The 18,979-nt window shown below is 42.8% G+C and overlaps 1 protein-coding gene across 2 annotated transcripts; it reads left to right on the forward strand.

The window, feature by feature from the left end:
- The first annotated feature begins 2,234 nt into the window (after positions 1–2,234).
- Positions 2,235–18,636, forward strand: LOC120024504 (synaptosomal-associated protein 25-A). Of its 2 annotated transcripts, none has more exons than XM_038968771.1 (7): positions 2,235–2,306; positions 5,393–5,434; positions 7,138–7,186; positions 8,998–9,115; positions 16,723–16,842; positions 17,940–18,084; positions 18,568–18,636. In XM_038968771.1, exons 1-7 carry the CDS (start codon positions 2,235–2,237, stop codon positions 18,634–18,636), a joined length of 615 nt encoding a protein of 204 aa, XP_038824699.1. The 2 variants fall into 2 exon arrangements, with proteins under 2 accessions (XP_038824699.1, XP_038824698.1); XM_038968770.1 differs by lacking the exon at positions 8,998–9,115 and adding an exon at positions 9,322–9,439.
- Positions 18,637–18,979: the final 343 nt, after the last annotated feature.

Below are 18,979 nucleotides of genomic sequence, written 5' to 3' on the forward strand. Positions count from 1 at the left end.
AGTTTTCAGTTTTCCCCTCCACACTCAGACCACTCCCAGACAGTCCTAGTAACATTTTTGCTTGAGAAATCACAGTAAGGTATTTAATTGCTACCCATAAATTATTTTATATTGAGATCAAAATTGCTTCATTAGAACTTTAAATATGTTTCTGAATTTTCTGAATTTCACTTTGAAATTTCAGACTTGATTTTCCCTTATGAAAAATGTCCTGTTGCTGCAGGATTATTTTCCTGCTGGAGCAAACTGTCTCAAATTAAGTACCTATATGTTGTGGCATAATTGATTGGATTTACAGTATATAGCGCTTTACGAAATAGGGGGAAACTCACGTCATCCACCGCCAATGTGTGGCACCCACCTGGGTGATCCACGCCAACCATTTTGTGCCAGAACGCTCACCACACATCAGCTACAGATGTAGGATCTTAATTTGATCACCCTGTAGTAGGAGAGCTTTCCTGCAATGCAGGACGTTTCAAAATTGTAGTGTATTTGAGGTTTAAAAAGATTTTGGCACATGTCGCAGGGCAATGTCCCCTTCAATGCCCTGGGATCTCATTAGACCAGAGGGAAGAGTGCCCCCATCTGGCCCTCCAACACCACTTCCAGCAGCATCTGGTCTCTCATCCAGGGACCACCCTGCATCCCACAGAGGCAAGCCAGCAGTGGGATGCAGGGTGACATGCTGCATGCATACCATTATGATTGCCCTTCTTTTGTATTATTATGATAGTATATGCCATTTTGCAGACTTTTATCCAAAGTGACAAACAGTCATGTATGCATACATGTTTAATCTATGGGTGGTCCTGGGAATCAAACCCACTATTCTGGTGTTGCAGGAGTCATGCTCTACCAACTGAGCTACAGCAAGTTAATCAATTAATGTCATCATTCCCTTAGTGAATGTGGGTCGGCGCTGCTGAGGAAGGATCAAACCACTGTCTGGTGTATGATTGAAACTCTCATGACGCTTGTCTACAGGAGAACACGGCACACGCTTGCAGCAGAACGTTTACGTCTGGTGTGCTAGCTAGCTAATCCACACTATTCCATCGACACGACTCTCTAAGACTGCCATGCTTCTACAAACATCAATGGCTCCGCTTCCCTTTCATTGAGTGGAACAAACGCTGTCGTAATCCTCTATTATACTGGGTTCTAACTGCAGCTGGAAAGAGACTGCCGTTCATTCACTTGAGATCCAAGAAAATACTGCGTATGAGATCAAACAAAAATATTTGTTTTGGGGGGGGGGGGGGGGAACTGGGTAGATTCACAGTATTACTGTGACATTGGGCAAAAACACATCTCATAAAAATCCATGATGTAGCACCCTTCCCAAAAAGACTGATATATCCACACTGGCAGTGCACTGAAGCATAAAACTGAATGAACAAAACATGAGGTTTTTCCATGACAGACTGCCCAGGTGAATCCAGGTGAAAGCTATGATCCCTTATTAAATCCACTTCAATCAGCGTAGATGAATGGGAAGAGACAGGTTAAAGAAGACTTTTTAAGCCTTGAGACAATTGAGACATGGACTGTGTATGCGTGCCATTCAGAGAGTGAATGGGCAAGACAAAATATTTAAGTGCCTTTGAACGGGGTATGGTAGTAGGTGCCAGGTGCACTGGGTTGAGTGTGTCAAGAACTGCAACGCAGCTGTTTTTTTTCACGCTCAACAGTTTCCCGTGTGTACTATCAAGAATGGTCCACCACCAAAGGACATCCAGCCAACTTGAGACAACTGTGGGGAGCATTGGAGACAACATGGAACGCTTTGGACACCTTGTAGAGTCCATGCCCAAATGTTTTGAGGCTGTTCAAAAGGAGCAAAAGGAGGTGCAACTCAATATTAGGAAGGTGTTCCTTATGTTTTGTACACTCAAGTGTTTTTAACATGTATTCTGTGGTATTCTAGTATGGACGTTGAAACGTAGCCTTAGCTTTGAGAACATACTTGTTTGGCTTGGCTTAGCTTAGCATGCTAAAGGTAGCTTAGCATGCTACGTTATGTCGGTTAGCTTAGCGGGCTAAAGACTATTGTTTAGCTTACAGTGCTAAAGACTGTTGCTAAGCTTATTGTGCTAAAGGATATTATTTAGCTTAGCATGCTAATGGCTGTTGTTTTGTATCTCCCTTCCTCCTCTAGCCTATCCCCGGCCTCCCATTAGAACCTACTCTTCCCCGTTGGAGACCAGCTCCACCACGCACAGCCAGTAGCCATGGCTGAAGACTTGGACATGCGCAATGAGCTGTCGGATATGCAGCAACGCGCCGACCAGCTTGGAGATGAGGTGAGCAGCACAGCCCCAACCCATGCTACTGTATACCACATTTCCAACAGATTTTTAGACGCCTGAGAGACACTCATGCTTACACAGAAAATCATCCAAATTTAGGCATATGCAACTACACTTCAAAACCATCTGTATGTTTTAACTATAGAATGAAAACATCTGTATGTTTTAGCTATAGAATGAAAACATCTGTATGTTTTAGCTGTAGCATTGAGGAAATATGAATTCCTCACTCTCCTCTTGACATAAAATCAACTAAAACAGATCCAGTCAACTTGTTTGTTTTTTTAAATACATTTTACAGTATCACACATTGTATCACAATCAAGCCCACTAGATGACTTCCTCCTGTCAGCAGCAGCCAGCTCCTGTAGAGGACTAGCAGGACAGATGCACAGGGAGGGTAACATGCTGATGGCCCAGCCTCGTGCTTACAGCTCCTGTAGAGGACTAGCAGGGCAGATGCACAGGGAGGGTAACATGCTGATGGCCCAGCCTCGGGCTTACAGCTCCTGTAGAGGACTAGCAGGGCAGATGCACAGGGAGGGTAACATGCTGATGGCCCAGCCTCGTGCTTACAGCTCCTGTAGAGGACTAGCAGGGCAGATGCACAGGGAGGGTAACATGCTGATGGCCCAGCCTCGTGCTTACAGCTCCTGTAGAGTACTAGCAGGGCAGATGCACAGGGAGGGTAACATGCTGATGGCCCAGCCTCGTGCTTACAGCTCCTGTAGAGGACTAGCAGGGCAGATGCACAGGGAGGGTAACATGCTGATGGCCCAGCCTCGGGCTTACAGCTCCTGTAGAGGACTAGCAGGGCAGATGCACAGGGAGGGTAACATGCTGATGGCCCAGCCTCGTGCTTACAGCTCCTGTAGAGGACTAGCAGGGCAGATGCACAGGGAGGGTAACATGCTGATGGCCCAGCCTCGTGCTTACAGCTCCTGTAGAGTACTAGCAGGGCAGATGCACAGGGAGGGTAACATGCTGATGGCCCAGCCTCGTGCTTACAGCTCCTGGCTCCGACTGTGCAATGCCAGGGTCTGTGTGTCAGGTGGAGGGAGAGTCCACCTGGTTCAGTTCTGTGTGTGTGTGTGCGTGCGTGCGTGCGTGCGTGCGTGCGTGCGTGTGGATAAGTGTTAATTTATGTGTGTGCCAAACCTAGGATAATTATAGTTGTAACTATGATTTGTTCATTATTTTGAAGCTGCAAAAGTGGTCTACTCTAATGTTGAATTGATTCCATGTCCCTCATGTAATTAATTCTAGGCTATAGGCTATATTATTATTCATATCTAAGAGCCCTCCAAACCATGTGCTTATGATCATATATTTAGACTAATTCAACTAACTGTTGTAGTTTTTGGTTCTTCATCAAATATTTGGCATCCCATAAAATAAATATACTGTATATTATTTTATAACTTGCATATATTCAATTACCTTCAAATATTTGGTTTTCTGAGAAGTATTCAAAATACTTTAAAATATGATTTGGTTTTCTGAGACCTGTACTTGAATATTTAAAAAAAATGGTTGCCTTTTAGTTGAAATTCTATATAAACTACAATAGACTACCTTGAGTATTTGAAAAGTTGGTATTTTGAAATGTTTATTTATCCTTTATTTAACTAGGTAAGTCAGTTAAGAACAAATTCTTATTTACAATGGCGGCCTGCCAAAAGGCAAAAGGCCTCCTGCGGGGACGGGGGCTGGGATTTTTTTTTAATTATACAATTAAATAAAAATATAGGACAAAACACACATCACGACAAGAATGGCTCACACTCACAGCTGAGCAGAATACAAAACACACGCACATGCAAACACAACCGGGAAACACAAAATGGGGGTTCCTATAAGTTTCTTCTCTCTATGGGGGGTGGTGGTGGTAGGAGGAGATGAGAGGCTAATGTGTGTGTGTGTGTGTGTGTGTGTGTGTGTGTGTGTGTGTGTGTGTGTGTGTGTGTGTGTGTGTGTGTGTGTGTGTGTGTGTGTGTGTGTGTGTGTGTGTGTGTGTGCGGATGAGATATCATGCAAGAGGGATAAGATATCACAACTCACACAGAAACCTCACAGCCTCAGTACAGCCTGAGCCTCATAGCCACACACTTAATGTTCTCTATTTAGAGAGAAAATTGGAACATGTCGCTAATGTTCGCTAGCTCGTTAGCTGGCCATCAATTGTAGAGGATGAGAAGGGGTCTGGGATCCTAAGCTATCTGTCACGCCCTGACCTTAGAGAGCCGTTTTATTTCTCTATTTGGTTAGGTCAGGGTGTGATTTGGGGTGGGCATTCTATGTTCTCTATTTCTTTGTGTTTGGCCGAGTGTGGTTCCCAATCAGAGGCAGCTGTCTTTCATTGTCTCTGATTGGGGATCATACTTAGGCATCCCTTTTTCCCTCCTTCAGTGTGGGATCTTGTCTTTGTTTGAGTGCACGTAGTTTGCACGACGAAGCTTTTCGTTCGTTGTATTGTTTATTGTTTTTTCTTGGTGGAACATTTTAATAAAAGCATGTACGCCTACTACGCTGCACCTTGGTCTCCTTCCGACGACAAACGTTACACTATCAAAGCAGACATTATGCAGTTATTTAAAAACAGGGTTTATATCGCTTTGAATGATACAAAAAATTAGAAGCACTGTTTAAAAAAAAATCTTATTTGAATTAAAATACATTTACAGTACAAGTTCTTTAATACTTCCAAATCTTGAAATGTATTGTTTCCACAGTATAGTTGTGATGGTTTCTGTGCCTCTAAAGAAAACATATATTATAACTGACTGACTCCTTTTGGCGGGTAGTTACATCAGAGTTCTATGTCCGCCATTCAACCTACTGATACACATTATATTTACATTTTCTTATCAATGGAATATGTATGAAATTACAGATAATTCATTAACTTTCCAAATTATTATCATGTCGATTTGTAGTATCATGTTGATTGTATTGGTTATCGATTCCAGTGAGGTCTAGACCATATGGAGCTTTGTCAACCTACATCTCTGTCTCCACTCATATCTGTCATGTCTTCTCATGCTTTCCAATTCTAACTTTCTTCTCCTTTCTGTCCACAGTCGCTCGAGAGCACTCGTCGTATGCTACAGCTGGTGGAAGAGGTAAGAGAAAGACACCATTCATACTTACAGTGTTCACAACGCCAAGCCAGAATACAATGCAAGCTGTGTCACAGCTCTTAGTGTACTCTACAGTATCTGCCTCAGAACAGTGCATGGTTTTGACATGGGTAAGACATGCACTGTGTGTTCTCACATGTACAGATCTGCCTGGCACAGCATATTCACTGGTGCACATTTTACTCAGAGAGTGTTAAATGTATAACTTTCACAGTGTATGTATGAGTCCCACTAAGACAGTGTTAAATGAACACTGTTGAGAGTTGAATTGTTATCTTGGTAGGAAGAGTGGAGAGAGATCAGAAGCGAGAGAGAGAGAGAGAGAGAGAGAGAGAGAGAGAGAGAGAGAGAGAGAGAGAGAGAGAGAGAGAGAGAGAGAGAGAGAGAGAGAGAGAGAGAGAGAGAGAGAGAGAGAGAGAGAGAGAGAGAGAGAGAGAGAGAGAGAGAGAGAGAGAGAGAGAGAGAGAGAGAGAGAGAGAGAGAGAGAGAGAGAGAGAGAGAGAGAGAGAGAGAGAGCATTGACAGCTGTTGGGGAAGGGCCATGATGTCTCTGATTGGACAGCCTTGTGTTGCATATCTCACGGTCATGTTGATCATCAGTTCGCATATCTCACCGAACAGCACAGCACCTCCCTGTCAATACTGGAGGAAGAGAGGGGGAGAGAAGTGTAGAGAGGAAGAGATGGAGAGAAAGAAACCAGCACCTCGGACGTGACAAACAGACGAGCGTCGGTGAAGATAGAGGGAGGGGGGCTGTCTGGTGAAAGGGAAGACTTAAGAGGAGAAAAAGAAGGATAGTGGAGAGAGGGAACTATAAAGGATGAGAGAGAGAGGAATAGAGGGACACATTAGTCAGCTATGATTAATCAGATGATTATGTGTGATAATTGCTCGGCGATAAGAGTGCATCACCACACTGGGTTGGAGCACAGATTCTATTTGATTTGAGTTGTTGTCTCTCTCTCTCTATCATCATAACAAATAGGTGAGAACATTTTATTTTTCATGCAAACAAACAAGCAACTGCATTTCCAAATACATAATGATGGAATCAAGGTGTATCTATCTCCATCTATGTGGTTTGCATACGGTGTTAGTGTGGAGCAGAGCTGAAGGGTTCAGTGCAGTGCATTATGGGGATCGTGTTTGATTAGAACCCCCTGGGAGTCCTTTTTTACGGAATGCTAATTTACAGAATAAATTGTAGGGTGGCAGGTAGCCTAGCGGTTAAGCTTGTTGGCCCAATAACCAGAAGGTTGCTGGTTCAAATCCCCTAATTGCTCTGGATAAGAGTGTCGACTAAATGACAAAAAATATAACAAATATTTACACACTGCAGTGGCTGCTTATTGCTCGCCCCAAACGTTGATGTCCTCTTCCTATACGAATATGAAACTATACGAATATGCTAATGTTATCAGGCTGTTGCGATTCGGACAATGTTACCCCTATTGTGACATTTTTTGGTTGAGAAAATCGCAAGACCTTGATCTAACTTTGTCTAAAGCGTGAGGTGTTTTTTTTTCTGATGGTGCCGTCCTGTTTTTCAATCATGTTGCCTTGTTGCCCTCTAATCTCCAATCTATATGGATTCTGTATACTCCCTTACTGATCCTACCTCTCTCTTTCTCTTTATTTCCTTCCTTTCATCTTTTCCTTCTTCTCCGCGGTTATTCGGGGAGTAGAGTAAGGATGCTGGTATCAGGACTTTGGTTATGTTGGACGAGCAAGGAGGTAAGTGTTGGATGCCTTCTGGAAGGGAAAACCAATGGGACTTCGTGCCCCGCCTTGCATCTGATGTTTTGCTATGAATAACTTAACAGTGCATGCTTTGAAGTGGTTAGCTAGAATGACAGACTCTGCTTTATATTTCAACGTGAGTTATTTTCAAGTGCTTTGTACATTGAAATAGACAGATATATGGATGAAGGTACAAAAACACTCAGATAGCAATATTTTAGATACCCATGTAAACAAACAGAGATTTTCTTGATGGTTGAATTGTCTCCTGTGCACTTGCTCGTATCCATTAAGTGGCCAATTCCACAAAAAAACAACAAAGAATGATTTACACCTGATGACATGATTTACACCTGATAATGACCAATAACAAATGTTATTTAGAGAAAATAATTACAGGGCCTAAACCCTGGCATTACTACTGGTTTGTTGTGCTTGGAGGGATTGATTAGAGGACATAATTGTCTTGCCGGAAGGCATTAGCCTCAATCCAGTCTTCTGATTGGCTGTAATCAGTAATCCGTTCCTTTTGGGGAAATCCCCCTGACCGAGGACCTTAATTACACTCTCAAAGTCATCTGCTCATTCCTCTATCATCATCCCTCTATCCACTCATCCCTTCCTTCTGCAGTCCATCCGTCCAGCGCTGCCTCCACAAAGCCAGTTTAGACTGCTGGCTGGTCGCTGAGGTGGCCATAAGCCTGCTTAGCTGCTCTCTGACTTCTGCTTATTGACAGTGCCATAATGGAGAAGCCTGGACTGATGCAGTACACAAGGCTTGAATCAGTCACAGAATTAAATAAATTAAAAAGGGACGAAAAATATAGGGTTTGTGAACAAAGAAATTGATTATGTTGATACTGAGCGAAAAAAAATACCCGTTCAACATCACCTTATTTCCATTTGACGTTCCTCTTAGTCGCCGCTGTTCAAGTAAAGGTCACATGACTTAGTTGTTTCTACAGTACGTGTGTATAAAAGCATGCCGGGGATTTTACAAAGGTGGACTTTATCAATTGGCTTAGCCTTGACTGCATTCCTGACCTACTCTACTCCACTTTCCAACCTCATCTTACTATAACACATATGCTGCACGTAATTTCTACGCAACCTCCTAAACCACAACATCAGAGTTGTCCATCCACCCACCTACCTACCCGGTATCATTAATCCCCTTCCACACATTTTGTTTTCAATTCATTCACTGCAGGGAATTAATTGAAATGCAATGTCTGAGTTGAGAAATCCTCATATAAAAGATGGTCCATTTTAATTCATGATAAACTTTCTGCTGAATTGCCTGTATTGATAAATGAATTGACCCCAACCCTGCCCGACATCACACCAATAACATCCATCCAGCTACCATGTTCATGCCTTGACGCAATGTCCACACTGCCCATGAACAGCTCATCTCCGAGGGGAATGATACTGTAGTATAGGATCGGTAGGATTTCAGATTTGCCCCAGGTTTCCGTGATGCTACAGCCATGGAAAACCGTTGATGATGATATCTTTAGATTTAAAAAAAAAAATCCCCTCGCCAATGAGTAATAAACCACAAATATTTTGTTTTGCGTACTTTCAACACTAAAAGGCTTCTGTAAAATGAAATTCAAAAGAATATATTGAAACTGACAGTCTCAGTATCCAGTACTCTCTGGCGTGAAGATGCATGCACTCAATAGAAACTCATATAGATTATATCATATCGTACACAGCTCAGTGCTGCTCATGACTCATATTTTTCTGTCAAATAGTCAATAAAATTCATTCCACTGCTGTCATCCCTTTGTCCTGACCAGAACAACTGGACCGTGTTGAAGATGGCATGAACCATATCAACCAAGACATGAAGGAGGCCGAGAAAAGTTTAAAAGATTTAGGGAAATGCTGTGGTCTTATCATATGTCCCTGTAACAAGTAGGTACTGACCCAACGAGCCCAAAGGTTCTTCACTTGTGGTGGCGTCCATTTTTTTCCCCTTTCGTCACAGTGAGTGTCTGAATCTGTTGTCTTCTCTTCTTTGTCTTCTCTCCTCCTTCCTTCCTTTCTTTCCTTTCCTTTCCTTTCCTTTCCTTCTCACGTGCTTCGTTCTGTGGGGGGATAAATGACTTGTGTTTAATCAGAGCAACTGGAGCGCATCGAAGAGGGAATGGACCAAATCAATAAGGACATGAAGGATGCAGAAAAGAATTTGAACGATCTAGGAAAATTCTGTGGTATTTGCTCCTGCCCATGTAACAAGTAGGTGATGCTTGCCTGCCTGCCTGCCTGCCATTAACCAAGGTAGAAGTGACGTCATAGTGGCCAGTAGTGCGTTAGTCTGCTCAAGCTCTAACCAGACTGACTCCTTCCCTCAATCCTCTGATCCTCTCGTAAGACATCTTGACACACATTCACACATACATACAGTACCATTCAAAAGTTTGGACACACCTACTCATTCCAGGGTTTTTCTTTATTGTTACTATTTTCGACATTGTAGAATAATAGTGAAGACATCAAAACGATGAAATAACACACATGGAATCATGTAGTAACCAAAAAAAGTGTTACACTTATTTTATATTTGAGATTCTTCAAAGTAGCCACCATTTGCCTTAATGACAGCTTTGCACACTCTTGGCATTCTCTCAACCAGCTTCATGAGGTACCTGGAATGCATTTCAATTAACAGGTGTGCCTTGTTAAAAGTTAATTTGTGGAATTTCTTTCCTTCTTAATGCGTTTTAGCCAATCAGTTGAAGATATCCCTATTTGGTTAAAGACCAATTCCATATTTTGGCAAGAGCAGCTCAAATAAGCAAAGAGAAACGACAGTCCATCATTACTTTAACACATGAAGGTCATTCAATCCGGAAAATTTCAAGAACTTTGAAAGTTTCTTCAAGTGCAGTCGCAAAAACCATGAAGCGCTATGATGAAACCGGCTCTCATGAAGACCGCCACAGGAAAGGAAGACCCAGAGTTACCTTTGCTGCAGAGGATACGTTCATTAGACTTACCAGCCTCAGAAATCGGCAATTAACCTCTCTGGGGTAGGTGGGACGCAATCGTCCCACCTGGCCAATAGCCAGGGAAAATACAGAGCGCCATATTCAAATAAAATGATATAAAAATCAAACTTTCATTAAATCACACATGTAAGATACCAAATTAAAGCTACACTCGTTGTGAATCCAGCCAACATGTCAGATTTCAAAAAGGCTTTTCGGCGAAAGCATAAGATGCTATTATCTGATGATAGCACAACAGTAAACAAAGAGAGTAGCATATTTCAACACTGCAGGCACGACACAAAACGCAGAAATAAAAATATAATTCATGCCTTACCTTTGACGAAATTCTTTTGTTGGCACTCCAATATGTCCCATAAACATCACAAATTGTCCTTTTGTTCGATTAATTCCGTCGGTATATATCCAAAATGTAAATTTATTTGGCGCGTTTCATCCAGAAAAACACAGCTTCCAACTTGCGCAACGTCACTACAAAATATATCAAAAGTTACATGTAAACTTTACCAAAACATTTCAAACTACTTTTGTAATACAACGTTAAGTATTTTTAAACGTTAATAATCGATCCATTTGAAGACGGGATGATCTGTGTTCAATACAAAAAGAAAACAAACTGACGCAACTTTTTTGGTAATGTGCCTCTCTCAATTTACTTCAAGTGACCCTCATTTACGATGGCCGTACTTCTTCATTACACAAAGGAATAACCTCAACCAATTTCCAAAGACTGGTGACATCCAGTGGAAGTTGTAGGAACTGCAAACAAGTCCCTTAGAAATCTGGTGTCCCAATGAAAACTAATTGAGAAGACAGTGACCTCAAAAAAATAAAATTTCTGAATGGTTTGTCCTCTGGGTTTTGCCTGCTACATAAGTTCTGTTATACTCACAGACATGATTCAAACAGTTTTAGAAACTTCAGAGTGTTTTCTATCCAAATCTACTAATAATATGCATATCTTATATTCTGGGGATGAGTAGCAGGCAGTTTAATTTGGTCATGCTATTTATCCAAAAGTGAAATTGCTGCCCCCTACCCCGAAGAAGTTAACTGCACCTCAGATTGCAGCCCAAATAAATGCTACACAGAGTTCAAGTAACAGACACATCTCAACATCATCTGTTCAGAGGAGACTGCGTGAATCAGGCCTTCATGGTCGAATTGCTGCAAAGAAACAACTACTAAAGGACACCAATAAGAATAAGAGACTTGTTTGGACCAAAAAACACGAGCAATGGACATTAGACCGGTGGAAATCTGTCCTTTGGTCTGATGAGTCCAAATATGAGATTTTTGTGAGATGCAGAGTGAGACACAGACTACGTCTTTGTGAGATGTAGAGTAGGTGAATGGATTATATCTGCACGTGTGGTTCTCACCGTGAAGCATGGAGGAGGAGGTGTGATGGTGTGGGGGTGCTTAGCTGGTGACACCATCTGGGATTTATTTAGAATTCAAGGCACAATCAATCAGCATGGCTAACACAGCATTCTGCAGCGATACGCCATCCCATCTGGTTTGCGCTTAGTGGGACTATCATTTGTTTTCAACAGGACAATGACCCAACACACCTCCAAGCTGTGTAAGGATTATTTGACCAAGAAGGAGAGTGTTGGAGTGCTGCATCAAATGACCTGGCCTCCACAATCACCCGACCTCAACCCAATTGAGATGGTTTGGGATGAGTTGGACCGCAGAGTGGAGGAAAAGAAGCCAACAAGTGCTCAGCATATGTGGGAACTCTTTCAAGACTGTTGGGAAGCATTCCAGGTGACTACCTCATGAAGCTGGTTGAGAGAATGCCAAGAGTGTGCAAAGCTTTCATCAACGCAAAGTATGGCTACTTTGAAGAATCTAAAATCGAAAACATATTTTGATTTGTTTAACACTTTTTTGGTTACTACATGATTCCATATGTGTTATTTCATAGTTTTGATGTCTTCACTATTATTCTACAATGCAGAAAATAGTAAAAATAAAGAAAAACCCTTGAATGAGTAGGTGTGTCAAAACTTTTGACTGGTAATATATGTGCACACATACACACACGACATGATGTCACACACACGTTCTGCACACACACACACATGCACACACAGACAGTGGTGACTGACAGGAGCCTCAGGTCCTCATGGGTCTCACTCTGGTAATAAACCTGGACAGGCCTCTAGACGTATCCCAGAATATTTTGTGGAATCCACAGACTTGGCTCGGGAGCTCCCCACAGGCCCATCTGTCACAACCAACAATCAACAAAGGTGTGAGAAGAGTGTATGGAGGTTTTCAACCCCTTAACAATGCAGTGTTAGCTTATACAGCATGTAGACTATATTGGAGTTCCCCTCAACAGCATAATAGCCAAGCTGAATACTGCCCACAAATGTCCAAACACTTGCTGCCCCTAACTATTAATGCTAGACAGACAGGACAGACTTTCTATGGCCCCTGAACACACCAACCTACCAAGTCTTGACTCCTATCCATCAACAAACCAACATCTCCTCCACTTAGATCAGGCCAAAACTCATCAGCAGGGGCTTCTCCAGGCACCCTCCTCCAAGCACCCTTCTCCAAGCACCCTTCTCCAGGCACCCTTCTCCAAACACCATATTCTAAGTGCCATTCTCCAAGCTCCCTTCTAGTCCAAGCAAACGTATCGTCAGCACGCTTACATGACAGTCCGAGTGTATAGAACAGCACCATTCTCCTCCCTCCTCTTGCCAGACTATCATAGCCACTGTAGTAGCCACTATTACTTTCATAGCCACTATTGTTACTATTACTTTCATAGCCACTATAGTTACTATTACTTCCATAGCCACTATAGTTACTATTACTTTCATAGGCACTATAGTTTCTATCTAAGCCACTATAAGATTCCATGACTGCTTGTCACTTTTCTTCGTCTGCATGTAAATACCACATGGTCAGACACCCAAACAACCTGAGATCTGCAGAATAGATCAGTAATTGCACGTCATGCAGACAGATCTCTGTCTCTCTCCCTGCAACTGTGTACTCTGCACACCCAACCCACGAATGACTACTGACTGGAATGACTGGAGAGCATGTCCATCGAATGCCATGCATGCTGATGATGCAACTCATATTAATGGTACACATGTTGAAAAAATGATGCTGATGATGTTCATGATGAACTCCTGTTATTTGTCATATAATTGGGTGCTAAATTGGGTCCCATTAATTTGCCACTTATGGTAGTGACTGGAAAAATGAGAATAAGGGATCATCAGTAATTGTCATAATTATAATAAACATAAAATAACATTCATTTTTTAATCAAATCAATTGCTATTGGTCACATACACGTGTTTAGCAGATGTTATTGCGGATGTAGCAAAATTATTGTGTTTCTAGCTCTGACAGTGCAGTAATATCTAACAAGTAATATCTAACAACAGTGCAGTAATATCTAACAAGTAATATCTAACAACAGTGCAGTAATATCTAACAAGTAATATGTAACAACAGTGCAGTAATATCTAAGAAGTAATATGTAACAACAGTGAAGTAATATCTAACAGTTTCACAGCATATACCCAATGCACACAAATCTAAGTAAAGGAATGGAATTAAGAATATATAAATATATGGATGAGCAATGCCAGAGCGACATAGACTAAGGTACAGTAGAATAGAATAGAATTATACTGTATATACATATGAGATGAGTAGTGCAAAATATGTAAACATTATTAAAGTGACTAGTGTTCCATTTATTAAAGTGGCCAGTTATTTCAAGTCTATGTATATAGGCACGAGCCTCTAATGTGCTAGTGATGGCTATTTAACAGTCTGATGGCCTTGAGATAGAAGCTGTTTTTCAGTCTCTTGGTCCCGGCACTTCATACACTTCATACATACCTCAAAGTGCTTGTATAGGAAGAGAGAGACGCAAACAGGTTATAATAGGCTACTAAAACCAAATTATTATTCTAAAAACGAGTGGATACCACGCTGCATTGCCTATGCAGTGGCCTACCACCACTTCCACTTCCACAGAGCACTGTGGTAACTGTGTGCCATCTTCTTCCCATGCAGCCCCAGGGAAGCAGCTCAGATCTAGGTCAGCCAGATCATATATACTGTGGGCAAGATACCCTGTTGACTGAAACCCAGGGCTACATTCTAGATATCTAGATCTATACTGGAGACAAGAACTCGATCCACTGGATTTAACCTGTATTGCTGGTCTCTATTCCTCCTCCAATCATATTAAATGAATCTTCTTCACTAGTAGGACTATAGGGACTAAATGTTTTATCAGCCAGTGGATCAAAAGAGTTAGTTAACCCTGATGAGGTGTCTCTCTTGTTGTCTGATTGACATCATATCCAAGTACAGTAGGTAGAGTTCTAAGTCCATGGAGGGTATACGGTATGTGTTACTAAAACAGATTCACTCTGATCAGGGATTTGGGAGTTTCTCACAAAAAACAAACACATTTTTACCTCATAAAACGAGAGAGTGATAGAGAAAGTTGCAAATGGCACGTCGAAAGAATTGGATAACCTAACTGTTGCATGTAAAACAAATTGTATAAGATAACTGAGTCAAGTGAATGTAGGAGGAGAGGAGAGTTAACCAGTGTGCCTGGCTGTGTGTGTTTACCACAGTGGTCTTTGTAATCATCGCCTCAGTCCATTTCTATAAATACTAGCTCAGCGGGAGGGCTCAGAATCAGCCATCTTCTCCATCGTCTGATAAAACAAGAAATATCTACCATCCTCGAGCTTCGAGGTTACAGAAAGTCTTAATCCAACCGAGCCATTTGGTTACTTAGAGGAAAGACAGACATAGTTTTAGGGAGAGGGAAGAAAGATAAGTCAAGATAGACATTATAACTCAGGGTCCTCTTATGCTCCATGTTGAATGTTATTAAAATGAATAATTGCATACAAAATACAGTATGACATACATTTCACACAGACAGACAATTTGTGATGGTGGTAAATATCTTGACTACTGCAGTGTACTTATAGACTCATTAAAGGGAGCCTGAAGCATAGACTCACCCAGGGTCTATGCCACAATAGAAGCTGCCTGTCATGTTTAGATCTCTGTCTGACACAGTACATAACAAATCTAGATACAGCTACATCATTTGTTTTAAATTCATCTTGGTTAACCTGCTAATAATTAACCTACTAATAATAATATTACATTTTATTTATAAAGGGCAGGTACTGCAGGTACTGCATAAATATTACTTACCACCTGAAATAGAGGAGGCCAACATTTTGTCAAACCACCCCATCATTTGACTAAGAAGGCCTTAATAATGCACTATTCACTGATCGACCTTAAAGGGATACTTCCTGATTTGATCATCTACTTCCCCAGAGTCATATCCAACTCGTGGATGCCATTTGTATGCCTCTGTGTGCAGTTTGAATGAAGTTGCTAACGAACATTAGTTCAAATGCTAACTAGCATTAGCACAATGACTGGAAGTCTATGGTAACTGCTAGCATGCTAGTAGATACCATAGACATCCAGTCATTGCCAACATCCCAAAGTATCCCTTTAACACTACCTATTATTTTTTATTTAACTAGGCAGTCAGTTAAGAACAAATTCTTATTTACAACGATGGCCTACCGGGGAAAACTGGGTTAACTGCCTTGTTCAGGAGCAGAACGACAGATTTATACCTTGTCAGCTCGGGGATTCGATCCAGCAACCTTTCGGTTACTGGCCCAAACGTTCTAACCACTAGGTTACCTGCCGCCCCAAATTAACCACCCCAAAATAACCTACCCTAGATAGATTCACAAAGTGAACAAAATAGTTGACATTAGAAAAGAAGTGTACTCTTGTTATGTCCCTCCGCTTTGTTTTCTTTTCCAGTTCTTCCCCAAACACTGTGGGAGTCCAGTCCTTTTATTCTATGTTGTCTGTCTGCCAAGCCCTTGTCTCTCTGTTCTGTGTCACATATAGCCACACTGAGGCTGCGTCTTAAATGCAACCCTATTCCCAGAAGTAGTGGATGTGTGTTGGGAATAGGGTGGCATTTCAGATGCAACCTGGGTCATACCATTGTGAGGAGGGGGGGGGGGGGCATTTCAATGTGAAGGAATGCTTTGGGGTGGGTGGAGGAGGGTGGTAAAAAATGAGTTATCCCAACTGTTGTTTACAAAATGCATGTAAATACTTAAGAGGTCAAATTTTTCAGCTGGGAAAAGGTATGTGTCTCAGCATACTAAACTTGCATACTAAACATACTAAGCCTGAGTACAGTGTGTTATATGCCATTGAGATATGACATCGCATCACACTAACAATGTTAAGACTAGAGAATGAAGGAATGACCAAACCCATGCCTGCTTTCTCTGCTTTGCTTGGTTAGTCTCTAGTCTTTGACTTGTTTCTCATATTTCTATGTGGCGGATTAAATCATGATGAAACAGCTACACCTGATAGATAATATATCTAGTCCTGATTAAGCTTCACCCTCCTCTTCCTCGACCCCCCCCCCCCCCCCAGGATGAAGAGTGGCGGCAGCAAGGCTTGGGGGAACAACCAGGATGGGGTGGTGGCCAGCCAGCCTGCCCGTGTGGTGGACGAACGTGAACAGATGGCCATCAGTGGAGGATTTGTTCGCAGGTGAGGGAGGGGGCTGTGGAGGGACAGGGTGGGTTGGTGGTTAATGTAGGGGGCAGGTGAGGGAGGGGGGCCGTGGAGGGACCGGGTGGGTTGGTGGTTAATGTAGGGGGCAGGTGAGGGAGGGGGGCCGTGGAGGGACCGGGTGGGTTGGTGGTTAATGTAGGGGGCAGGTGAGGGAGGGGGCCTTGGAGGGACCGGGTGGGTTGGTGGTTAATGTAGGGGGCAGGTGAGGGAGGGGGGCCGTGGAGGGACCGGGTGGGTTGGTGGTTAATGTTGGGGGCAGGTGAGGGAGGGGTGCCGTGGAGGGACCGGGTGGGTTGGTGGTTAATGTAGGGGGCAGGTGAGGGAGGGGGGCCGTGGAGGGACCGGGTGGGTTGGTGGTTAATGTAGGGGGCAGGTGAGGGAGGGGGGCCGTGGAGGGACCGGGTGGGTTGGTGGTTAATGTAGGGGGCAGGTGAGGGAGGGGGCCTTGGAGGGACCGGGTGGGTTGGTGGTTAATGTAGGGGGCAGGTGAGGAGGGGGCCGTGGAGGGACCGGGTGGGTTGGTGGTTAATGTAGGGGGCAGGTGAGGAGGGGGCCGTGGTGGGACCGGGTGGGTTGGTGGGTGGGTTGGTGGTTAATGTAGGGGGCAGGGATATTCAGTTGTTTGGGTTTGGGGGAGCTGTATGGAACGGAGAGTTTGATAGGAGTCGAAGGTCCCCAAAGGAGGAGAAATCAAAGGTGAAATATGTATGGCTACCTTTATGAATTATATTATTCAATATGTAGTGTGTGGTTTTGTTCTTCTGTCCTTGTGGGTACCTGAAATCCCCAAAAGTCCCCACAAGGATAGTAAAAGATGGAAAATTATCCTTCGTGAGGACATTTCCCAAGTCCCAGCGAGGACAAAGGGTATTTTAACCTTAGGGGTTAGGTTTGTGGTTAGGGTTACAATTAGGGTTAGGCGTTAGGGAAAATTGGATTTTGAATGGAAATACATTTTACGTCCGCACAAGGATAGAAAAACAAGTGTGTGTGTGTGTGTGCGAGCGAGCGAGCGTGTATGACTGCGTGTTTGTTTGGGTGCATGCAACCCTAATTCAGTTCCTAAACCACAGGGTAACAGATGATGCCCGGGAAAATGAGATGGATGAGAACCTGGAGCAGGTGGGAGGCATCATCGGTAACCTGCGCCACATGGCCCTGGATATGGGCAATGAGATCGACACCCAGAATCGACAGATCGACAGGATCATGGAGAAGGTACTGCTCTTAGTCCTCTATTGGTCCTCTATTGGTCCTGTATTGGCCCTGTGTTGGTCCTCTATTGGTCCTCTATTGGTCCTCTATTGGTCCTCTATTGGTCCTGTATCGGCCCTGTGTTGGTCCTCTATTGGTCCTCTATTCGTCCTCTGTTGGGGAAAGGAAGGGAAAGGGGATACCTAGTCAGTTGCACGACTGAATGAATTCAACTGAAATGTGTCTTCCGCATTTAACCCAACTCCTCTGAATCAGAGAAGTACGAGGCCTGCCTTAATCGATGTCCACGTCTGTATTAGTCCTCTATTGGTCTTTCATTGTATATATGCTATTATTAGGAGTTGACATCACATGACAACCGAGACTCAATAGCCTCACATCTCAAAGTGCCGTTATCTACGTATATTATCTGCAAAATGTTCCAAGAGAAAACAAACAGGACCACAAATAACTTGTGTTTTCCTTTCCTTTCCTTTCCTTTTCCAGGCTGATTCTAACAAGACCAGGATTGACGAAGCCAACCAGCGGGCCACTAAGATGCTGGGCAGTGGCTAAGCTCCCAGAGCATGTTGCTTTTCCCCTAATCGCAATTTATTGTCATGGTATTTACCTTCCAGGTTTGCACATGTGCACATATCACCTCCCCACATTGTAAATGTTGTTCTGTGTATCGTTTGTCTGGCTTTTTCAATGATTGTCCTCGTGAAATGAAATATTTCTTATCCTCTGTATCATTCTTTCCAAAGGTGCATACAGTGCTGACTCGATGGCTCTAGTTCACTTGTGAAGTTTATATTCTCTTTATCAAATATAGTAAATACAGGTAACTGCCAAAATAAAGAAAACACTTGAGTAGATTAGGGTTCTGGTGGCTCTGTTTTGGTGTGAGTGCATTTTC

The sequence above is a fragment of the Salvelinus namaycush genome, chromosome 29 (assembly GCF_016432855.1).
Source record: "Salvelinus namaycush isolate Seneca chromosome 29, SaNama_1.0, whole genome shotgun sequence".
In the NCBI taxonomy this organism is placed as follows: Eukaryota; Metazoa; Chordata; class Actinopteri; order Salmoniformes; family Salmonidae; genus Salvelinus; species Salvelinus namaycush.